General features: G+C 37.4%; 9 protein-coding genes across 9 annotated transcripts; 4 read left to right on the forward strand and 5 right to left on the reverse strand.

The window, feature by feature from the left end:
• Nucleotides 1-1,981: 1,981 nt before the first annotated feature.
• I206_101036 (uncharacterized protein) lies at nucleotides 1,982-4,250 on the reverse strand (the record flags this gene model as incomplete). The annotated part of the gene is made up of 8 exons (XM_019152070.1): nucleotides 1,982-2,353; nucleotides 2,420-2,495; nucleotides 2,552-2,622; nucleotides 2,692-3,155; nucleotides 3,213-3,265; nucleotides 3,325-3,818; nucleotides 3,909-4,095; nucleotides 4,153-4,250. 8 exons carry the CDS (start codon nucleotides 4,248-4,250, stop codon nucleotides 1,982-1,984), a joined length of 1,815 nt encoding a protein of 604 aa, XP_019014208.1.
• A 979-nt stretch (nucleotides 4,251-5,229) lies between these two features.
• Nucleotides 5,230-8,757, forward strand: I206_101037 (uncharacterized protein; the record flags this gene model as incomplete). The annotated part of the gene is made up of 10 exons (XM_070202321.1): nucleotides 5,230-5,476; nucleotides 5,533-5,639; nucleotides 5,748-5,994; nucleotides 6,055-6,204; nucleotides 6,280-6,559; nucleotides 6,627-6,747; nucleotides 6,806-7,040; nucleotides 7,100-7,480; nucleotides 7,546-7,654; nucleotides 7,713-8,757. The coding sequence occupies 10 exons, from the start codon at nucleotides 5,230-5,232 to the stop codon at nucleotides 8,755-8,757; spliced, it is 2,922 nt and encodes a 973-aa protein (XP_070058422.1).
• Nucleotides 8,758-8,957: 200 nt separating this feature from the next.
• I206_101038 (uncharacterized protein) lies at nucleotides 8,958-10,753 on the reverse strand (the record flags this gene model as incomplete). The annotated part of the gene is made up of 4 exons (XM_019152068.1): nucleotides 8,958-10,229; nucleotides 10,306-10,416; nucleotides 10,476-10,599; nucleotides 10,659-10,753. The coding sequence occupies 4 exons, from the start codon at nucleotides 10,751-10,753 to the stop codon at nucleotides 8,958-8,960; spliced, it is 1,602 nt and encodes a 533-aa protein (XP_019014206.1).
• A 494-nt stretch (nucleotides 10,754-11,247) lies between these two features.
• I206_101039 (uncharacterized protein) lies at nucleotides 11,248-12,802 on the forward strand (the record flags this gene model as incomplete). The annotated part of the gene is made up of 5 exons (XM_019152067.1): nucleotides 11,248-11,276; nucleotides 11,344-11,438; nucleotides 11,496-11,577; nucleotides 11,635-11,722; nucleotides 11,999-12,802. 5 exons carry the CDS (start codon nucleotides 11,248-11,250, stop codon nucleotides 12,800-12,802), a joined length of 1,098 nt encoding a protein of 365 aa, XP_019014205.1.
• Nucleotides 12,803-13,076: 274 nt separating this feature from the next.
• I206_101040 (uncharacterized protein) lies at nucleotides 13,077-13,948 on the reverse strand (the record flags this gene model as incomplete). Its single annotated transcript, XM_019152066.1, has 3 exons — nucleotides 13,077-13,570; nucleotides 13,706-13,808; nucleotides 13,883-13,948. The coding sequence occupies 3 exons, from the start codon at nucleotides 13,946-13,948 to the stop codon at nucleotides 13,077-13,079; spliced, it is 663 nt and encodes a 220-aa protein (XP_019014204.1).
• Nucleotides 13,949-14,501: 553 nt separating this feature from the next.
• On the forward strand, nucleotides 14,502-15,050 carry I206_101041 (uncharacterized protein; the record flags this gene model as incomplete). Its single annotated transcript, XM_019152065.1, has 3 exons — nucleotides 14,502-14,566; nucleotides 14,694-14,802; nucleotides 14,913-15,050. The coding sequence occupies 3 exons, from the start codon at nucleotides 14,502-14,504 to the stop codon at nucleotides 15,048-15,050; spliced, it is 312 nt and encodes a 103-aa protein (XP_019014203.1).
• Nucleotides 15,051-15,237: 187 nt separating this feature from the next.
• I206_101042 (uncharacterized protein) lies at nucleotides 15,238-16,740 on the reverse strand (the record flags this gene model as incomplete). The annotated part of the gene is made up of 11 exons (XM_019152064.1): nucleotides 15,238-15,302; nucleotides 15,365-15,406; nucleotides 15,471-15,587; nucleotides 15,646-15,730; nucleotides 15,796-15,888; nucleotides 15,947-16,048; nucleotides 16,108-16,223; nucleotides 16,293-16,401; nucleotides 16,458-16,470; nucleotides 16,524-16,638; nucleotides 16,698-16,740. 11 exons carry the CDS (start codon nucleotides 16,738-16,740, stop codon nucleotides 15,238-15,240), a joined length of 900 nt encoding a protein of 299 aa, XP_019014202.1.
• Nucleotides 16,741-17,329: 589 nt separating this feature from the next.
• I206_101043 (uncharacterized protein) lies at nucleotides 17,330-18,185 on the forward strand (the record flags this gene model as incomplete). Its single annotated transcript, XM_019152063.1, has 4 exons — nucleotides 17,330-17,352; nucleotides 17,406-17,514; nucleotides 17,646-17,754; nucleotides 18,034-18,185. The coding sequence occupies 4 exons, from the start codon at nucleotides 17,330-17,332 to the stop codon at nucleotides 18,183-18,185; spliced, it is 393 nt and encodes a 130-aa protein (XP_019014201.1).
• Nucleotides 18,186-18,622: 437 nt separating this feature from the next.
• On the reverse strand, nucleotides 18,623-21,733 carry I206_101044 (uncharacterized protein; the record flags this gene model as incomplete). The annotated part of the gene is made up of 5 exons (XM_019152062.1): nucleotides 18,623-19,558; nucleotides 19,612-19,969; nucleotides 20,066-20,622; nucleotides 20,719-21,231; nucleotides 21,305-21,733. 5 exons carry the CDS (start codon nucleotides 21,731-21,733, stop codon nucleotides 18,623-18,625), a joined length of 2,793 nt encoding a protein of 930 aa, XP_019014200.1.
• Nucleotides 21,734-22,402: the final 669 nt, after the last annotated feature.

The following is a 22,402-nucleotide window of genomic DNA, read 5'->3' on the forward strand; positions in this document are numbered from 1 at the left end:
AATTGATATACTTTATAAATGTAAAATATTAAAATAAATCATTACCTATTTCATAAATTTTTGTGAAAGTATTAATCAAAAAATTAGGAATCATGCATACAATTTAATAAAAAAAAACTTTAAAAATTCAAACAAATCTCATTGACCTTCTTCCTCTTTTACTAATCCCAAAGATACTATTACTCCTGTAGCTGCTTTTTCAGCTGCTTTTCGAGCATCAGAAGATTCGGAAATTTGAGTTTGAACAAAATGCGATTTAATTTCTTTAGCTCGGGCGATCTGACAAAGGTGATAATCGAGGTGTAATTTGATGTGATCCGTATAATATGTGAGGAAAACAGGTCGTGTAGAGGAGGAATACAATGAAAGTGAGGGGATGTATGAAAGAAATAGTATATTGATTGTTGACCAAAATTAGAAGATTGTAGGGAACAAAACAATGAATCAGCTTAAACCCCAAACCCCTTCGGCTTCAAGGCGATCCTTCTTAGCCTCGCTGCTTCTACCGCAAGTTTTCCGACCCTTCTTGTATGGTTATTTCTTCTTATTCAATTCCCCATAGAATCATCCACAACGAAATCTTTGTTCTTCTAATTTTCGTCTCTTTTTTTATATTTCCATGCTCTCTCATCTTTCCTTACTGGTCTGAATTGTACTTCGCTTCCCCATCCTACGAAGAGAAAAGAAAAAGACTGAAGCTCACCTCTTTGGTATGATGTAAACATTCCATATAATCATCCTTTTGGGAAACACAATCTACAGGTTTATCTGCACTTGCATAACACTATTTGGCGTGATTTTCATGATGGGGACAATTGAGAGTGTTTATTGAGATGATAGGCAGACAGGGGAGTTGAGAGAAGTTGAAATGTCGATCGAGTGGGGAAGATATGAATCAACAAAGCGATGATTAACATTTTAACATTTCACAATAATTATTGACTTACCTTTGAAAATTCTTGCCAAAGTGGAAAACACCTTGTTCGACCTATTTAAATTATAATATCAAGTAAAATTAGCATTGATATTGTTCCCTGTTTTTATATTCTTATTTGATATCAATTATTATCCCTTTAATCTATATCTTATTTCCTTTTTTAGATATCATCGAAATAATTATTCCTACAATAATTGAATTTCATATTAAATTCTATTATTTAATCATATTTGAATATATGATCAATTTCATCCACATCTTTTTCCAGAATCTTTTATTGATTTACGAGCCCACATTAAAATAAATATCCAATGATAATCTCCTTTTGTAACGCAACGACATAATCCAATATTTAAATATATTCGAAATTAAATAACTTACCACCTGTATAACCGAAACCAGACTAAATATTACAAATCAGCTTCATCAAATTCGAATCTGAATTCTTTACAATCTCAAAATGTACTCACAGCCATCTTATCTTGTTTACCTTTTATGAGTTATTTGTAGGTATTCTATTTGCTAAATATACGTTAAATGTATCAACTTTCATTCGCTTGCCTTCATCCGCAACTTGTCACAATGAGAGTTGAGATGAGTTGATAAAGCGGAAGTCACCGGAATTATATCCACGTCATTAGGATATGGGCATAATCCATCCTTTCTTTCACAATCCGATGAATTTAGAGTCCATACGATGCATATAACCCAATCATATATATATATAAACAGATGAAAGCACAGATAGAATAACCAGTATCTCAAGCTCAATAGCCAAAGACCTCTTCAGGATATTCAGCCATATATCAGTATTTCATCCGTCCAGCCTTCAATCATATAAGCAAAGCCATAGATCCAATAATCAGACTGAAGATAACTGTAAGTATATCACTGATTAGTATGCAGTTCGGCAAGTAGTGGATAGAATGCATATCGGAATAAGATCGATCGTCCAAATGTGTGGTTGAAATAATGGAATGAATGTCAAAAGGAGCGAAATGATTGAAAAAAAGTCATATTACAAAGCGTGAAACGGGGTCGGGTTTAAAGATGGTCGTGATGTCGCTTACCGGTTCCATTTCTCTTCCTTGACCTCTTGCATGCCCCGCTTGAGGCTTCACTACCTTTAGCTGCAGACGCTGAAGCAGTATTAGAAGCTGTTTGAGCAGTTGAGGTAGCGTCAGGACTGGTGATGGTGGATTGTCCGGAAGCTACAGTACCGATAGAAGTGACTTGAGCAGAGTTGGACTGGGACTTTGTAGCTGTAGGCTCTACGATATCCGAGTCAGTCGGGCCTGGGTTGCCAGTAGCATTCAAGGGAGTATCTGGATCAGCGATCAAGGCGTTTCCTGCGTTAGATGAGGCAGTGGCTCCGCAAAATCCTCCTTCCGAAGCGATTTGGGATGAGACGAAGACCTGAGTTGAGTGGAGTGGTCAATGCTTGTTGACGAGTCGGTAGTGCTCCATGAAATGAACACTCACGAAAGGTTGACCGGTTGACCATGTTATTGACATACTTCCTGACGCATCTGTCTTGGCTGTTCCGCACGAAAGCAAGCTGAATTGTGATACAGTAGTCAGCACACCTCACTGACATGGAAGATGATTACTTACTCAACAACATCGGCGTTATTACCAAACTTGGTTCCGCTGATTGACCAAGTACCAGAACCGGAAGAGCCTCTCTACGATGTGCAAAAACACGAACAATCAGTCTTTCGACCCTGGGTTGTGCGGGAAAGCAGGGAACTTACGTTCGTAAGGACAATCAAGGCATCTTCTCTCTGAAGGGCGATATCTTGATCTTGGATCTTCAATACGGTGGCAACGGAAGTCGAGAAACTGCCCTTGAAACCAAGGAAATCTCTAATCTTGTTGAGATTGGCAATTCGCTTGTAAGTGTCTCCTGCGGTATTGTAGTTATTATAGTTCCAAAGTGCTTCTCGATTATTGGGATCGTATGGACCATCAGCAATATCCTGTTCTAAACCGTAGTATACAGTTGGAATACCGCCATATAGGAAACTCGAAACAATAGCGTTGTATGCGAGAGACTTGTCGCCTGTTCGTGAGTTAAATCGGGGTAAATCTTGATTATCCAAGAATGGACCGATAACTGAAGGGTCAGAGTACGAAGTGGCTGCTGCATTAATGTAATGTCGGAGAGTTGGCATTGTCTTTCCGCCTGCAAATACTGCTGCGGCGCCATAGAGCATACCTGGGAACCATTCGTGTCAGCTCCGGAAACTGTCTCATCAAGAGTAGGCCTGCTTACCGAAGCCAAAGACAGAGTCAATTCCATCGTCGCCTTGGTATGTTCCCGCGTATCTGTCATTTGTATCAAGTCAGCATCATGATATGCCCATAAAATCATGAGCTGGACTCACTCGGTGCTATCCCCCGCAACTTCACCTATACAGAAGATTCCTGCTGCTTTACAAAAATCATGTTGGAATCCCTTTCCAAGATGTTTTGATGCATCAAGTCTAAAACCGTCAATTCCATACTCTTTGACGTAACCGGGCACCCATTGTTTCAGCTTGTCAGCTACAGCCGGAGTCTCAGTAGCCAAGTCTAAAAGAGCAACATCATTATCGTCTCCACCAGTGACGAGCCAACGAATCTCTTCAGATTGATGATCTCCCCATTTGATATTACATCTATCGTGATAATTCGCTGGATCCTTGAAAAGCATTTTCCCATCGTTATCAAAAGCGAGAGTCTGAGCGTCAATATGATAATCTGTAGCTGCTAATGCGTTTATAGCTATGTCAACCATTAAGTACATTCCTTTTGAGTGGAGAGCATCGGATAAAGCTTTGAGGTCGTCGGATGTACCAAAATGAGGATTAAGCTGAGTAGGGTCGACTGTCCAGTAACCCTACAACATGAGTACGACGCATCAGTCAGTTGCAACTCACAGTTGTCTGGGATATTTGTTTTGCGATATATTAAAGACGGTGTCACTCACATGGTAATTCTCCCCATACTTCGTCTGGCCTTCAATACCTAAAGCAGTAGGAGATATCCAGACAGCATCGAAACCCATTCCCTGGATGTAGTCCAGTTTATCAATAACGGAACGCCAAGTACCACCACAGTAACTCCTAGAACCCAACTCGCATTGACCACCACCAGCAAATCGGTCGGTGATTAATCTAGAACAGGATCAGCTTATTCTTATCTCATTTATCCGTAAGCTGTTGTCGACGTACTGGTAGATAGATCTAGATCGCCATTCATCCTTGGTAGCAGCTTGTACAACACCCCCTAGAAGAGGGAGAAGAGCCAGTAGTCTGGCCAAATGTGCCATTCTCAGTCAATCTGTTGTATAGGAGAAAGTATGTTTGTGAAATAATGGTATAGTGGTAAGAGTGTGCAATGGATATCTGATTTGAGACTTGGAAATCTTTGATATAGCTGGTTAAAGGGGTTTTACTAAGGCGGTTGTGAGTGAATGAATGAATGAATGAATAAGATGAAGAGGAAAGGGGGATGATATGTAGATCAAGGAGGAAAGGAGGAAATGAAATCAGAAAAGTGGGAGAAGCTGTGCTTTTATATATCTTTAGTAGTATATAGTTATATCGTGATTGCAGGTTGTTGTAGAATGTTTAGAATGTTCACTCAAAGGAACGCATTATGCCGCATTGATCACCATCAAATCTTCCTTTGACAAAGCTTGTCATCTTGTGATTCTCGGCCTTTTCCTTGTGTTGGCACAGAATCGATTAGAAGCTTTACTATTTAATGCATTGCCTGATGCATTTCCAACTGTATGTGAAACAGCAATAGTGCAGTGTTTCGTTTTGATCGTCATCCTTGATTGCTTTTTAATCCTGAAATACCTCCCTTTTCTACAAGCTGCTTTTATGTGTTTAGGGTCCGCCAAGATTGAAGCTTACTCTGAGAAAGGGATGACATGATCGTGTCATTTACCGAACCTTTGGCACGATTGTCGGCCCAGCGACAAGGTTGCAGTGAATACATACATGGAGTCTTTTGAATATCGTTAAATTCACTCGATTGACGATCATTGACAATTGAAGGTGCGTTTCCGGCGGAAATATCCATTCGAGAACATCAAAAATCAATGTTGACATCTTTTCAGCATCTTAGTCAATAACGATATATTACTCTTTCTACATTATATCGCATATCTAATAAAGGGAACTCCACTGTTGTGAAAAGTACAGTCAATTACAAGGTATTGTAGATCAAGCGAATGCTAAGGACGCCTGGCGCACAATACACATGTTGTGGTCAGATAATAAAAGAATCGGCCAATCACCATGACCTTCCCTTCATCAGTCGAGCAATTACCCTTACCACGCTCAAAACGACATGGTCGACGTTTACGTAGGGACTCCAACGGTGAAGTGATAGATCAGTCCAATGTCAACGAAGATCACAATGTACCTGTACATTCGGAAGCTGGGCAGGGCGGACCTGTTTTGGACTTCGGACGACATGGAGGCGTGGTTTTGGAAAAGGGTAAGAAAGGATGGGAGTGGATTTGGGCAAATGAAGATAGAGAAGGTACGTACAATACAAACGGATTCTACCATATACTAGTATTGACAAACAGGGACTAGATCTACGCTATATAGCAGGCCAAGAAGCTACCTGCTTGTTTCCACCTACTCGAGTTGTCGACAAGGGATCCGTAGAGCTGACGACAACAGATCTGATTGACTCCTCTGTAAGCAATCCTATTCTACTATCACCTCTGCTTTACCTTGATACAAAAAGACTCCTGTTCCGAGTTGATCGACGCACCTGTGCTGATTGATGACATCCTTTTGTATAGACAAAATACATCGAATCAATCTGTTCACCTTATGAAAGATACGGTCTTCGCGAAGCTTTAGTATCCATCCTCGATCCTGATAACTTGAATCAAGCAGGACCATCGCACACATCAAAGCAGCGAGCTTTACCTCAGGTTGACAGAGGAATATACGATGGTTCGAAATTAGCTATCATACATAATCCTCGAGCCAGAATAGCCAAGACTTTATTAGCTTTTCCAGTTGGTGAAGTAGGACATCATCTGAGTAAGCGAGTTTCATACATTGTCAGCCCCAAATGATTCGATTATCTGATAAGAAAAATAGATATTAGTCCATTTTTACCTGCCACTAATCGGAAAGTGGATCCTCGTAACAAGATCAGATTCATACCCACGCACAGAGTTGTTGAACGATTTCCCACTCCGATTTTACAAATCGTGTCTTCCCCTGTGGTTTCAAGCTCAAGGATAGATCGTATGTCTGCGCCCATTATTTTAGCTCATGCAATCATATCATTTCATGAGAGCTTATATCTAATAACCAAACTAGGCGAGGCGACCTCCCTGTTAATCCGCTTACAATCTACAACCCACTTACTCAACCTTATTCCGGATCATACATATGTCCCACCAAGCTCTCAACCTCCTATCTTATCGCAACGAACAGCTAGTCTGAGTTATGAGGACACGGAAGGCAGACGGCATGTTGACGTTGCGTTAGATCCGACCATATGGTCGAGAATATTGGTTGTTGATGAGTGCGGTGGTGTATGGTTATGGTGGGAAGAGAAAGATAATCGCGCTGGAAGGATAGAGAAGGCTTGGAATTTGTATGTCTAGATATTTAATTGATGGGTTTCTCCATACGTGAGCTGATGGAACATATCTGAAATACAGACGGAAAATAAGGGGGAAATTTTCAAACGCCAAAGATCAATTTTACAGGATTGCTTTTGGTAGTAAAGCTGGTACAGCTCTAGTAGTGTCATCCAATGAGTTGGTAGTGATCGACCTGGATGTAAGTTCGCATGCTGGTAGGTGAAAATGAAAAGTAATGCTAAATACAATGCCTGAAGGATCCATCCCATCCCTCGACAAGCGTGCTGTCTTTGCAGGGCGGAGACCGACAATTCATTTCATGTGACAAAACGGCTTTACAACGGAAATCTCATTACACAGCACTCTGCACCAATTATGAAGTGATTTGGGTGGACGAGAGTAAGATGGGTACACCCATCATCAGCTGGAAACATGATCTTGGGCTCTCGTCTGACATGGAAATTGGAGTGATACCTGGATTGACCAACAAAGGTGAGCTAGATGCTTCTTTTTCAAGTGTCTGCAAAGCAGCTGACCTTGCTATGCAACAGACTCGTGTACGATCCTCTATTCTTCCGATCAGCAACATATAATGATATTCCCTCATACGAAGTCTGGAACGTTCAGATCTCTTTCGACACCTTACAGTCTTACCTTGCCTGTAAAAACCCTCGGATCGATACTGCCTTTCTCGCCGGCATCTATACGCCATCACAGAAGTTTGCTAGGTCTCACACTTGATGGTGCGGTGCACTCGGTCCCTATCTCCTCTTCTCAATTTGCAAACTTGCGATTGACCAGGCATCAAGGAACGTCGATCGCGGAGATAAAAGTGCACTGGGATGAACATGTCAGTAAGTTCGCGGATCGAGGTAAAGACGAAGAAAAGGTTAAGAAAGGAAGAGAGCTGGATCTAAGATGGGCTTGGATCGGTATGTTTTAGTTTTTCTGTTGGGTCAATGAAGCATGAAATCTGGTCTGACATTTGGTCTTTCAGAAATCAATGAGCCTACCAAGATTGTTGAAGAGGATGTGTATTTTCATCCGGACCAATTCGAGCAGTATATCAGAGAGCTAGATGCTCCTTTTGAACATCTTATGACGGCGTAAGTCATATTCTGTATACTTTAGAGCGTCTGAATCAGCCTGACATGACCTTTATAGTTCCGATCTAGCTCGAGAAGCAGCCTATCATGAACCTACAGACTTACAGTCTCACCTTCTTACTCCATTATCCATTCACCCGCAGGCTCCAACTGCGACTTTGGCAGACCTCACAGTCGTAGATTTGGCAAGACATCTACCAGTCATCACGTCATTGAATCATAACTTGCCAATATTCAGTGAGGCTCGACCCCTCCTCAGTACGAAAGACGATCAAGAGAAGGATGCCCTTTCACCTGCCAATATATTCGAATCCTTAAAGGCTGCTTTCCCAAATACCAAAAAAGAAGATATCGCTCAATTGTCATTGGATTTAAGCTTATCACGAACAATCGTATCTTCCGATTCAATTACTTTACCTAATCTAGATGCACAAATCAGTGATGAGTCTAACGAATCTGATGATTTATTCACTAGAGCCGCTGGATTGAGTTTAAAAGATAACGAACCTCCTGAAATCAAATTTGGATTTTTACAGCCTAAACCAATGATGGAAGAAGGAGAAAATGCGGGAAATGATATTATTATGGTCAAAGGAAATTTACAAGATGATTTAACAATTAAAAATTTATTAGTAGATTGGAAATTAGGTGAAAATCCTTTAAATTTTAAATGGAAATCATTTAAAAAAGAAAATTTAAATTCTGAAATTTCAACAATAAATGAAATTGATTTATCAAAATCAAGAATTATAAAACCTCTTCCTTCTTTACCTTCTCAATCTCAAGTTAATTTTTCAAATTCTAATTCATTGACAAATCAGTTTTTTGATTTAAATAAAAAGTTTTCAAATTTTTCAAATAATTTATTTCAAAATGAAAAAAATTTACCTCCAATTTTAATTGAATCTAGATCTTCACCTCCTCTTTCTTTTAATAATACGAATATGATGATTAATAATGAATCAAGTCAAAATAATGAAGAAGAAGAAGAAGAAAATATTTCTTTTATAAATACTCAAATTGAAAGAGGTCCTTATGGTGGAAGAGAAAAAGATAAATTAAAAAAAAAGAAAAAGGATAAAAAAAGAATAGGTGGATTTTGATTAAACATTTTTCTATATATTTGTTGGTTTTATCAATTCGAGAAGGTTTTAAAATGAATAATTTGGTTCTGAATATATATTGTATGGCATATTCTTATGAATAATAGTTCATGTACGCAATGCAATGTAAGGTACTTTTGGATAATTAAATGATATACAACACATTTATCAATGTTATAAATAACACGCTACTACTACTACTACTTTTTAAATCTCTTTCTAGCTGGTACACCACTTTCAACAGTCCTTCTCTTTTCTCCAACCTTTTTATCATCTTCTCGTTCGGCTTGTCCAGATCGTATATCTTTAATTCGCGAACTTGATCTTGCTGTAATAGCTGTACGAGTGATAGTTTTATCTTGAGCAACGCCACCTAGACTTGCTTTCAAGACTCTTGGTTTTCTAGGAGTTTTAGGCTTACTAGATTTAACTATCGGGAGTGTGTCTCGCTTAATCGTGTTATCGTTGGACTTTTTGGAAACGGTTTGATTGATTTTGGTTTGAGCCGAGCGAGAAGATACGATGGATGCGGCACTTTGGGATTTTGGCATTCGCGATGATGCGTCCTCGGAGTTCGTCTTGAGTTTGGAATCAGTTGGCAGAGTATAATTTGGACGAGCGAGGAGTTTTGAGTGAGAGGTAATCCGGTTCGAACCTTGCGAGGGTGCGCTTTCAGAAGATGTTGAAAGCACTTTTACGTCTTTCCGTGTATTTGATTCAGCTTTTGTTACTCGACTTCTGGAAGGTATGTTTGCCTCTTTCTCCTCGTCTGGTATGATCAGTACAGGAACAGCTTTTTCCTTTCCTTTGGGTTGATTTTTCTCCATATCTCGTACTCCAACTCTTCCAGGATTTATTGGAAAAATGACAGGTACACGTCTGGTATTCATCAAATCCAAACTGACTATCTCTTCGTTCCTATTCCGCTGCGCAACCGGTTTCGATCGTCTAGGTGATCTTCGAATTTCCCTCACTTGTTCCACATGCAAGAAGCTCTTCTGACTAGGTCGACGAGGTGTACTTGGTCCGGCGATAATCTGAATTTCATCGTCTGATGATGGCGGAGAGGGTGGCAGTATATTGGGAGTTTTAGGGGGTGAGATGAAAGATATCGAGCGCCGAGGAGTAAGAGGCTTAGGAGAAGGATGACGTAGTAAGATAGATCCTGGTATATGAGGTGGTGGGGAGAGAAATGAAGCTCTCATTCGATTTTCGTTGGTCGATGGCGTTTCTTTCCTTTGAACTGGCGAGGTTTGGGACCAACCTGGAGACAATGAGTTGAAATGAATGATTGATTTGATTGATGTCCATGAGAATAGTGCGATTCGGACTATCAACAATATGGGTACTTGAAGAGTATAGTGAAAGACTAGGACTCCAATAGATTGAATGAGGAGTACACTAAGATCAATAGGTGTTTCGTATGGTTTGATAGTTGGAACCAGAAAGTGATTGAATATATGCGAAGAAGCCTGTGAGACAAGATATCAATTATTACAAGCGCGCGTCATGATTATGCAATAGATATGGCGACTATAATGTACTTACTGGCACCCTTAAAGCTAAGAAACCCATGCAGATCACTGCCTTGATGGGCGAATAAAACGGTATCCAGCTTAGACAGGTTGAAAAAACAGGACCAACAGTTTGGACTGCAACCTGATTGATTGCTATCAGCTGCATATCATCATTGTTCTTTCTCACATTATTTGACTTACATATATAATCCAGCATAGCAAGCTATCTCGCATAGCTTTCTTCCTTGTTTTCAACCCGACTCTCCGACCGTTCGATCTCACTGAACGCAATGCTCGTAGAGTATCTAAACCATTCAATAGCAGCCTGTGTATCTTCATGAGCTATTTCCTCCTACACCTCAGTACTTTGGCTATGTAGCTCACCAGATAGTATTGATCGTCGACCCTCTTGACTGTAGGTAATACCAAATCCCACCTACCGCCAAAATAGGTAGCAGGGAAGAAGTGGAGGTTGACATTTGACAAAATCGCTCGCCTCGTTATCGGGGTTGTGCCGGTCAGAAAGCAGACAACATAGCTGAGAAAGTGAGAGTGAATCGAGTGCCCTCAGGAGTTGGACGAGCAGAATAGATATCAGAGTTGATGATATCCCTTCGATCAGATTGCAATCGGTGACGAAAGCAAAACAACAAAAGTTTATGTTTCTGAATCTTCTTCTTGGTCATTTAATTATTCGCGAAAACACACGCGCTAGGAAGTAGGGACACGTGGCTTGAATTTCTTTTTTGACCTTTTTCTGGTAATTTCTCCCAAACTGATCCCTTAGGCCAAACCGAGTTATTACTCTTAACAATTAACAGCAAGTCTTCTTCACCATTCTACGTTCTTCACTACTTCATTCCTTCATTTTTCATCTTACATTTTTCATTTCCTCAATTCGCTCATCTTTGATTTTCATTTCGATATCGTTTCTTCTTTTTTTATCGTTGATACCCTCATATGACCGTGTATAATGGCTGTAGACTATAGTCAATTCAAGGGGTACGTGGTAACGTTCTTCCAACTCCCATCTATGTACCTTGCTAATTTGCTTTTATTCACTTCGCAGAAAGCCCTTTCAAGTTGTTTCAAAACTTGGTGTTCGATATACAGGTATATTTGATCATATAAATCAAGATGATCAAACTATCTGCTTAGCCCAAGGTGAGCTGAGTGTCCGTGTCCGGTTGTGAGACGCAATTAGCTGACAAGTCTGTAAAGTGTATAATCACGGTACAGAAGATAGGCCTACTGCTAGAAAGTTACCTGGATCCAATAAGTCGCTTGGATGGGTCAGATTCCAGTAAGCTGCGTTTTTAAGGGTTCTCCTTGTATTGTCAGCTTATATTGGAATTTGTAGTACCGAATCCATCGAGTCATTAGCTCTGGTTGAGAATTATATACCTCCAGGCGAAGAGGCTCCCGTTGACCCCATTTTGGCTTCAGTCGTGAGTGATCTCCCCAAACTTCTGTGCAGCTTAGACCGCCTCTGCCTCATTCATCGAATCAATTCTTCCCATTGCTTTCCACTCCCTACCTACCCAATTTATGATGAAGTATTTTTCGGATGTAAAGTGTCCTTCGGGACCGATGTCCGAGAGCGCAAAAAAATGTGGACACCTCCGTTGCCTTCCTTCTGACCCAAATCCTTATGACCATTATCCCAGAACATCATACAACCTTATTCGCAAGAGTTCCAGCTGACAGTCACGCAATTGTGATAGAGTCAAAATGCCCCGCCAGCGGTCCAAGCCCCACCTCAATCACCTCCACCTCCTGTAGCTTCTTCTTCCTCGCAACCCCGTAAACAGTCATATGATCTTCCACCAAGACCCACTGGAGCAGCCATCTCAGCAGCAACAGCTCTTGACCGAGTACAAAGGTCTTTAAGCGATTTACACGTTGAAGAACCTCGACAACATAGACGAGGTGGTCCACCCAGACAACCTATAGAAGTTCCAGATGAAGATTTCGACTTTGCGGCGAATAATGAAAAGTTCAAGACAGAACGTGAAGCTCACGCTAAGAACGGTCATGGCGAAGAATCAGAACAGAACGGGCAAAATGAGATTGGCGAACCTAATTCTCAACCACATCCAGATGCATTGAAAGCAGTTTCACCCCAAGTGGAAGAAGAAAATCAAGCACAAAAGAAACCACAAGCCGCTAAGTACAACAAATCTAGTTTCTTCGATAATCTATCTACCGGTACTGCGAAAGTCAGTAGAGCGGACGAACGACATAGAAATTTCGATACTTTCGGTGAAGCAGGTGGACCATCTTATCAGAATCAACAAGGTGGGTTCAGAGGTAGAGGTAGGGGAGGTATTCACAGTCAAGGTGGAAGAGGTGGATACAACGGCCAAAGTGAAGGAGGGCTCAGAAATGGGACTGGACGAGGTGGATTTAACCAAAATCAAAGGGGAGGAAGAGGTGGATTTGGTCAGCAGAATCAAGGTTTTGTCCATTATGGTAATTCTCAAGGTCAACGTCAACAACAAAGACGAGATCAAGAGACTTTCCAATAAGGAAGTGACACGGTTGAATGGAGGTAAAATAAGTAAAAGTAAGAAGTGATACCTAAAATAAATCCTAGATAGGATGTTGTATATAACGTAGAAATAACAAAAGTAATATGTATCATCTAGTACCTTGAGCAATGGAGCAAGGGATGAATTAGTGGTACAGCTCGTTTGTTTTGCATTCTTCTTATTTGCAATAAGGAGAATTGTAGAAATACAGCATTCATAGAATGAATAAATCCAATCTAAATTCTTAAATCTAAAAAATCTATTTGGTTATTCAACCAAAAATTCTATTCCAAACAATATTTATAAAATTTTGAATATTTAAACCAATAAAAGGAAATTTTAAATAAATAAATTTCCAAATAAAAGCTAAAAAAGAACCAAATAAAATACCACCAAAAATTTGTTTTAAATTATGATATCCTAATTTTTTTCTTGACCATAAACCTAATAACCAATAAATTGAAATTCCTAATATACTTAATAAATTTCTAAAAAATTGAAAATTTGAATTTAAATTTTTATTAATTAAAAAAGGTATTAAATAAATAAAATAAAAAGTTAATGATGTTGAATGTGTTGAAGGCATACCATATGTTTTTTTATTTTTAATTTTATATGTTTTTAAAGAAGAAGAGGATTTTAGATTTTTTTTATTTTCTTTTTCTTTTTCAAAAGATGATGATGATGATTTTGGTATTGTTGTTTTTGTTGTTATTGTTTTTGATGTTGGACGTGGATTACGAATTAAATTTTTAAGTAATTTTGCTAAAAAATTAAATTACAATTTATAAATTAAAAATCAGTTTCAAAAATTATTATTTTTTGTTTTCAGAATTTAATTTTTAGAAAAATTGGATTTATATAAAGATTTTTAAAGAAAAATATTTTTTAAACAATTACCTGATAATGATGAATTTAAAGCTCCAATTGCGAACCATACAACATGTGCATCTTTAGTATATAAAATAGCTAAAGCAGTAAGTAAAGTAATTGTTATATGTGTCTAAATCAAAATAATATGATTAATTCTAAAATTCATATCTAATGAATATATGTACTATAAGGAAAGAAACTCACTTCATCCAAAATGTATAAAAGTAAAGAAGGATAATCACTAGGTCTATGAGGTTTGAGTATTCCCATCTCGATTGATTATAGTTGACTTTGAAATATACCGTCCAAGTGAATACTTCACTAATCTATCTTCGAATGCTCTTTTACTCAATCGTATTTGATTTTCAAGTTTTTACATCAAATATCAAATATCAAACAATTCAAAGGAAATATGTTGATATTCTGAAATTATGTTTTTCATCGTATTACATACATCCAGGCACGGTAATAACGGAACATGTCGAAACGTAAATTAGACCTAACTTTTTCCAATAAAAGATGGTTTGTTATTATTGTTGTTCTTATCATATAATAAGAATCATACTTAATATTCACTATAAGATTCAAACAGGTTTTGATCGTCTTTGTTCAAATTACCCTCCAAACATACTAGTAGATATTATAATCAAGACTTTCTTATTTTCAACCTAGATCCAGCGGCAAAAAATCAATAAGCCTTCATTGATCAATTAAATTCTCAAATCAGATCAAATCGATAAATTCGTATTACAAAAGGAGAGATAAATTAGAATAGCATTTAAACAGAAAGAAGCCTGATTGAAAATTACTTTCAACTTAAAAAATGGCACCTGCAGCATGTCAAGAAGCTAGAGAAGAATTGATAGCATGTTTATTAAGGACTGATTGGTAAATTATCCTATCCCTCGAATATCAATTATCATAACATTATCAAAATCAATTCTTTCTACTCCGTATTAATCTCAATATTGATTAGGTTTGCTAATATAACTATTATCATGATCCTTTTGATTAGCGTATTAAAATCTGGAAAAACACCTACAGAATGTCTTCATTCACAACAAGAATTACCTATACAATGTCAACATCTTATAGCAAGATTTGCAGATTGTAAAAAAGGTATGGTGAGTCAAAAAAACGTTTAATTTTAAATCGAAATTTCAAAATAAAATAAAAAAGACATTTTAATTCTGACAATTTGATACCCAAAAAAATTTTAAATTAAAAAAAATAGCTTGATATGAGAAGACGTTTTCGTGGAAATCATTTATCTGAATCTGCTAAAGCTGCTGCTCGTGGAGATCCATTAAATGCAGGAACAATTGATATTATACCCGATCGAAATTCAGATGAAGATACAAGGCAACGTTGACCTTACCGATAGAAAATTGTTATGAAATACACATATATCTTTCAATAAATTGATTATTGATTTCATGCTGGATATACAGATACAATTTATACAACTAACAATACGGATACAAAGAAATTAAATGTTCTTCCCAAAGAGATCAACAGGCTCCTCCTCCTAATTTGTATGCAAACCAGACCCGCAATAACTAGTCATCTGTCATCTTGGCAGGTATGAAAAACGTCAACACTCCTCCAGCTTCGTTCAATGCGCCTACATCAGATCTCGCGTGAGCTATTGTAACGAGAAACGAGAGATGGCAGAAGTTATCTCACCTATATAAACATATGCAATCAGACAATGGTCTTCGCATATACCTATGCGTCACAGTGAGTAAGCTAGCAGAAATCAAAGAGAAAGAACAGATACGAGGCAACTCACATGCAATGGCTGTGCCCCCAACTAAATGCGAAGTGAGAAATTTTAGAAACCCCTTGATAGCTACTGATACGGTGAACATTTGATCTTCAGGTGGAGGAGGTTGATCATCTTCATTTGCTATTTCAGAAATCGAGAATTAGTCAACGGTTATATGGCGACTGGTAATCCAACTAACCTAATGAATTGGGTATTTGAAGATTTTTCCAGGTAGTAGTCAGATTAACTCTAGATGATTTAGCTGTCATCTCCAATCTTCCTTCCTTTGAACCCACCTTGTGGTTAGCTGATAGGACTCTGGGTTCGTATCTTCTGAAAGCGCACTTACATGATTGGCTGATACCTTGACATCGTCCGCTATATGACTCAATCTCGATACTATATTCCTCAGTTCCAAAAGATTAGGTAATACTACATGAATCTAGGGATGCGACATGAGCTTCAGCTAATTTGTGAATGACACTTTGGCAGTAGCTTACATCTGGCTGAGGACAGAGAGGTTCGTTCAACTCATTTTGGCGTTTCGGCGAAAGGATTTTGACGGGTATTTCATGCGTTATTGACATATGCTTTCTTTGAGCCTATCGACAGCATCTTCATCAGCTTGCTGAATGACATTATAATAAGAAATATGACTTACGGTATATCCTCTTATTTCGAATGACCAAATAGGTTGTTGACCTTTCTTATTCAACTTAAGTGTGACATCAGAATCGCTCAGAGAAGCTGTTGATCGACTTTCGTTAATACTTCCAACTATAAGGGCGGAAGAAGTCAGCTTGAATTTATTGTTCTCGAGTGACACTGAATAGCTAGCGGACTTACCTGAACTATCTGCGCTCCTTAGAACTTTCAAAAGAGAATCTAAATGAAGTTCTACCCAAATTTCATTGTTGGCATTAGACTCGATTTTGTAGTTATCGAAAAGAGTATCCTAGGACTATTTGTCAAATATGCACGGTCTAGTGATCTCTGTTGAATTTGACTTACAACTTTGACTTGTCTAGTAAGTTGTCAGCTCCTGCAGGGATTAGATCATAGATTGAGGAAACTCACGACCAAACTTGTACACCCGTTGAACTTTCATTTCCAGGTACGATGAAATGAACTTGTTCGGGTGATAAACGAATTACACATGATCTAGCTAATGCAGCGAGAGACCGAGTAATTTCTACGAGAGGAAACTCAGCTTTTTTCTACTTTGAAATTCGCATCTCACAAGTGACTTACTATGCAGTAATCCGACATTAGATATTGCCGTTCTGAACCTCATTCTTCTTCCTCCCCTCTTGCTCAGTTTGGATTGTAGTTGACTATCTACTTTCGCTGGACAGTCAGTGATATAAAGAAATTGATATTCAACAACTTCTTTTCAGCTCTCGCATCCACTCTTGTATTATCCATTTATCCTTCGAACAGATAAATTTGCTTATATCTTCCTTAATTCGTTATTCAAAATCCAGTCAACTTATTACTTTGTACGCGTCAGACCTCCACCTCTCATTGACTTCTCGGCTAAAAGCTAAAAGCTGGCAGAAAATGCCAAATCATCAAACCACAGTGGGCGTTATCAAATTTGCCGGAAGCTTTGATTTCGTTGAAGCTATTATTGAGAGTATATATTTGATTCCGTTGAATCCCGTCGCGTTGTGTGTATGTTAGTTCAATAATATGGGCCTGTCGTCATGATGCACAGCCTATTTATTACTGAGCAGAGTATTCTTTTAAGGTTACTCGGACACCGCTACTATTAGTTCTAGATCTGATATTTCAAGTCGAACCTACATCTTTAATATCATCTTCAAGTCACAGGTCAAATTCTACATATTCACAACACATCAAACTCAATAACAACACAAACGATGTATGTTCAATTATCAACTGTGTTATCAGTACTGCGAAGTCAACAAGCGAATTAAAGCTGATTTGATCTTATAGGTCAGCTGAACCATATGATCCATATATCCCAGCTGGAAGCTCAGCTCCACAACCTGGAGGAGGTGTAGGAGGTAGTGGTGCACAAGGTGGTGGTCAACAAAATAAGAAGGTGAGTCATAAGAATCTATATGAAACCCGTTATATCATTGTATAAAGATCATGTGCAATAGAGATGCTAATTGATTGGAATTATTTTTCCTTCATTTTTAACTCGTCACGATATGTTTATATTTATAACAGATTGCTGCTATTCAACAACAAATCGATGAAACGGTTAATACGATGCATGATAACATTCAAAGAGTAGCTGAGAGAGGTGAAAGGTTAGATGCTTTACAAGATAAGACTGGTGAGTCAAACTTCCGTCGCTGCTGTTGTCACAAGGACGGAGTATCAAGCCATAGATAAGAATACAATCAATCAAATTGGGGAAGGGTAAGGGGAATTCGTGGAGATTGTCAAGAATATAGTGACGGAGACAGACGAATCACTGCTTAGGCGTTAAGTAGGGTCAAAGTTACGAAGAGCATTGGAGATGAGAAGTGACATGCAGAATAGAAGTTGGAATGCAATAATGAACGATAAAAATTCGAAAAGAATAATTTCTAATGATCTACTTGTTCAATAGACACCCTCGCAGTATCCGCTCAAGGTTTCAGAAGAGGTGCTAATAGAGTAAGAAAACAAATGTGGTGGAAAGATATGAAAATGAGAATAATCATTGGTGTTGGTATTGCTGTATTAATCATTATTATCGTAGTTCCAATCGTTAAAGCGTGAGTCAAATTTTTCTTGAATACCATTCTAATCACGATCGTCGAACTCCAACTCTTCAGATAGCTAATTCTCCGGTTACTCTTAATCATAGTATTCAAAATAAATAAATAAGTAAATAAACGCACATCTCCATTAAGGTGCATGATGAACCTCGATTGAGAGAATGATTTCAATTCTAATGCTTGAAGAAGGATTTACCTTTATATGATATTTTATATATACCCTATTTTTCGCTTATGATGTATTTTAGTGTTTCTCTCTTCTCTGGTCTGTTGTTAAGTGAATTGAACACGCAATTCAAGATTGCATATTGTTTTTTCAAGAGCTACATAATTGGGATTGACATAAAATGACATGATTGCGATAATGACAATATGACGAAAACAAACAAGCTACAAAGATATACTTCTTCTCTTGAACGCATTCTTTCTTCTACTTCTTCAAGCTCCATCAGTCCCAGGCCCAGGCCCAGGCCCAGTCCCACTTTCACCCATTCCCCATCCAAACCACTTCATTCCCAATGCACTAGCGTTTAATCCGTTATTTGGTGAAACAGCCCCATCAGGCGAATCACTATCTCTAACTACTCTTTGTTCTTCAATTCCATCATCCACTACATCCCTAGATTTAGGTGATTGACGTGTAATTTCATCACGATGAGATTGATCTTGTTCTTGACCTTGGAGATATCTTTGGTGATTATGATGATGATCATTCGACAAAGTAGTCTCCCTATCTCTTGGACCCATTGGTCTATTTCTCTCTCTTTCTCTTTCTCTTCTACTATGTCTAGGTTCATCTATAGAACTTAAACTACCTTCTCTAGAAGACATGGCTATCGATCCACTTTCCCTAATACGAGAAGATATATTTAAACCTAATCCATTGTTTGCTCCATTATTGACATTGCTCGTCCGAATCGTACTAGTTGTTGGCGGATTCAAGAAATTAGGAGTAGGATTTGCAAATGCCATACTTGGTAAACCAGGTACAGCAATATTATCTAATCCTAATCCAATTCCTGATCCTGATCCTGATCCTCTTAAAGTAGGTGCTGAACCTCTTCTATATACATATCCATTTCCAGCATTTGGACTTGAATTATATCCAGGTCCATATATATAAGATTGTGGATACGCATGAGTATAAGTTGTATTCCAAGGTTGATTTGAATTTGAATTTATAAAAGGTGGACTAGAAGTTCCAGGAACAGTAATTGAACTTGTTGAACTTGATCCTGAATTTCTTCTAGTTGATGTAGAATCACTTTCTTCAATTGTCGAAGCGAGATATACTTCATTCAAGTACCTTCGAAGTTCATCTACTTTATTTCCAGAGAAAACGCAAAATGCACCTCTTTGATGATCGTTGAATGACTATCATATAACATCAGCTATGCTTTTCAGATTTTACTAATCAATGCGCTCACTTCGGGAGGTGCTCTACAGAAAACTTGTAACTGCTTTTTCTTGAACGAAGTGACTCCTGTCAAACTGAGATGTTTCAAATGTGGTAATCTATTCAACATGTGCGAAACAGCTTTCGCACTGAGATTATCGCAGTATGATAGGTGTATACGTTCCAGGGCAGTCGATCTTTCCACCAGAGCATATAGTGTTTCGTCTGTGATTTTGACCACCTTGACTAAACCAATTCTTCTTAATTTAGGCATATTTACACCTAATTCCGATATCGATTCGTCTGTTAAAAGATCGCAACATGCTAAATCGATATAACGTAGTCGGGTACAAGCTTTTGCCAATCGAATTACGCCGGCATCGGTTATTCTATAGGAATTTGACATGGAATCAGCAATTCAAGATCTTGCATATCATTGATATTCTATCTTTTCATATAATATTGATCATGAAAAAGCGACTTACAATTTAACGTGACCTAAATGTAAATAATGTAAATGTTTACCCAACCTTTCGATACTTTCCAAACTAAGATTAGTCAACTTTTGACATTTTGTCAAAGTCAAAGTTCTCAATTTTGTTGAATTGGAAATAAGATTTTCTATAGCCAAATCTCCAAGATTTGTACATCCCGTAAAATCTACTATACGTAAATGATCTAAATATGCACTTTTCGGCATAACTCTTATTTCCTTCTTGATTACTTTCTCGTCTTCAATCTCGGCTTGTTTCGGTGACGTTTGGGATTGAGGGTAAAGATTTACATTTTGAGCTTCTTTGATTAAAGTCTCTTCTGAATACCCTTTCAAATCTTCTAAATTTGGTATACATTTTTCCGTTAATTCTGTACAATTATTCAATTTTAATTCTCTAAGATAAGTGAGATTTAAGAAAATTGAATAGACGACTGAATCGTTAATTGAAATTACATCTTGTAAATCAAGTTCAAGAAGAAGATGACAATTTTGAATTAAAGGAATCAATGATTTTGATGTTAATCTATGACATTTTGAGAATTTTGCCTATTCCCAGAAAAAGTTTGTCAAATAATTGTTTCATTTATACGTCTTAGTGTTGTTCAATGAAGCATAATAAACATAAATAGTATGATCACTTACCCTCCTTAAACCTGTACATCCATTTGCAAGAGCTAAAACACCTTCATCTCCTAAAAATTTACATTCATTTAAATTTATAGCTTGTAAATTCTTACAACCTTCAGAAAGTTCTTTAATTACTAAATCATTTACACTAAGTAAATTACTAAAATCTACTGAAATTAATTCTGGTAAATTTCTTATAACTGTTATTAAAGAAGTACTTGATAAATGATTACAATTTGATATAGTTAATCTTTCTAAATTTTGAAAATTCGTTAATTTCATGAATAATTCCGAATTAAGAGTTGATGATAAATGTGATAAATGAATTCTTTTAACTGATAAAGCATAAGGTAATGTAGTTTGTTTTTTTAATGTAGGATTTGAAACAGTTCTTATTAATGAAGCTAAAGTTTTGATCGAAGATATTTGAGGTTTTGTCCAAATTAAAGAAAATGTACATAAACACCATGATTTAGATACAAGTAAAGTTGATAAGAGATCTTTATTATCAGGTAAAAGTTTGAGTATCTAAAATTTTCAATTAAAAAAATCAGCTTGATATCCTCTATTATTGTGGTACCTCAAGCATGTTATTACTCACTTGTATCAAAATTTCAGGTGGTAGCCTATTAGCTAAACCTTCTTCCATCGAAATAGATTCAAATTCAACCTGTTTGGCTTTCCCTTTACCCTTCACATCTTTATTTGGGGAAGCCATATTTAACCAAGATTTCGCATTTTTAACATCTATCACAGCTTCATCTTCATCTTCATTTGATGATACCGAAGTACTACTTGGTGTAGCTGTATAAGCTCTTCTAGGACCATCTTTTTTACCTTCTGGTGTATTGAAGGATGCTACAGATGAAGAAGTTGAACTTTTTGGATATCTCGAAGGTAGAGGTGAATCAGTTAGAGATAAATTGGATAAGGAAGGTATGATTGATAAATGACGAGGGATTGGTGCGTAAATTTCTCCGTTTGATGAAGAATTATGATTACTAGAAGTTGAAGCTATTTGATTAGACATCTTTGGAATCTTGATATGGATTTATCAATCAGATGATCAAGCAATTCTAAAGATTTCTTCTTGCAGGTAATATCTCAATTCTTGTTGGTTTATTTGGATTAATACAAGCTTAACTTGACCAGACTGTACACCGCTATTCTTTTAATCCTTTGTACATGAGTGAGAAAGTCGTCTTTACTGTGAGAATGCGTGTTTGAATCGTACTACAGAAAGTATGTGTATAATAATATGAAAAAAAATTGATTGAAATGATGTCAAATCGAATCGTGTTTATTACACAGCCGTATATGCTTTACTTCGTAATCTTCTTTAGTAGGTAGGAGGCTGTGTTATGAACAATATCGACCCTACGGATTCACAATGATATCACTTTTCTAGATGATGATGAGGAATCATACAAAGGAATAATAATGATATGACTAATAAGGATCAAATTGACTAGAATACCTTTTAAGAATACTCGAATGTGATCCGGTTATTAGTTAATAGAGTAACGTTATATGTAATCAAATTGAGCGATTTTCTTTAGTAATTCAGGGGAAAAGATTAAACATCAAATACTATTTATTACAAAAGAAGAAGAAAGCTAAATGTTTAAAAGACTTTTAGAATTTGGTCGTATGTTGTTTCAGATTTGATATAATTCAAGTCGACTACATGTAATATCAC

The sequence above is a fragment of the Kwoniella pini genome, chromosome 1, assembly GCF_000512605.2.
Source record: "Kwoniella pini CBS 10737 chromosome 1, complete sequence".
Classification (NCBI taxonomy): Eukaryota; Fungi; Basidiomycota; class Tremellomycetes; order Tremellales; family Cryptococcaceae; genus Kwoniella; species Kwoniella pini.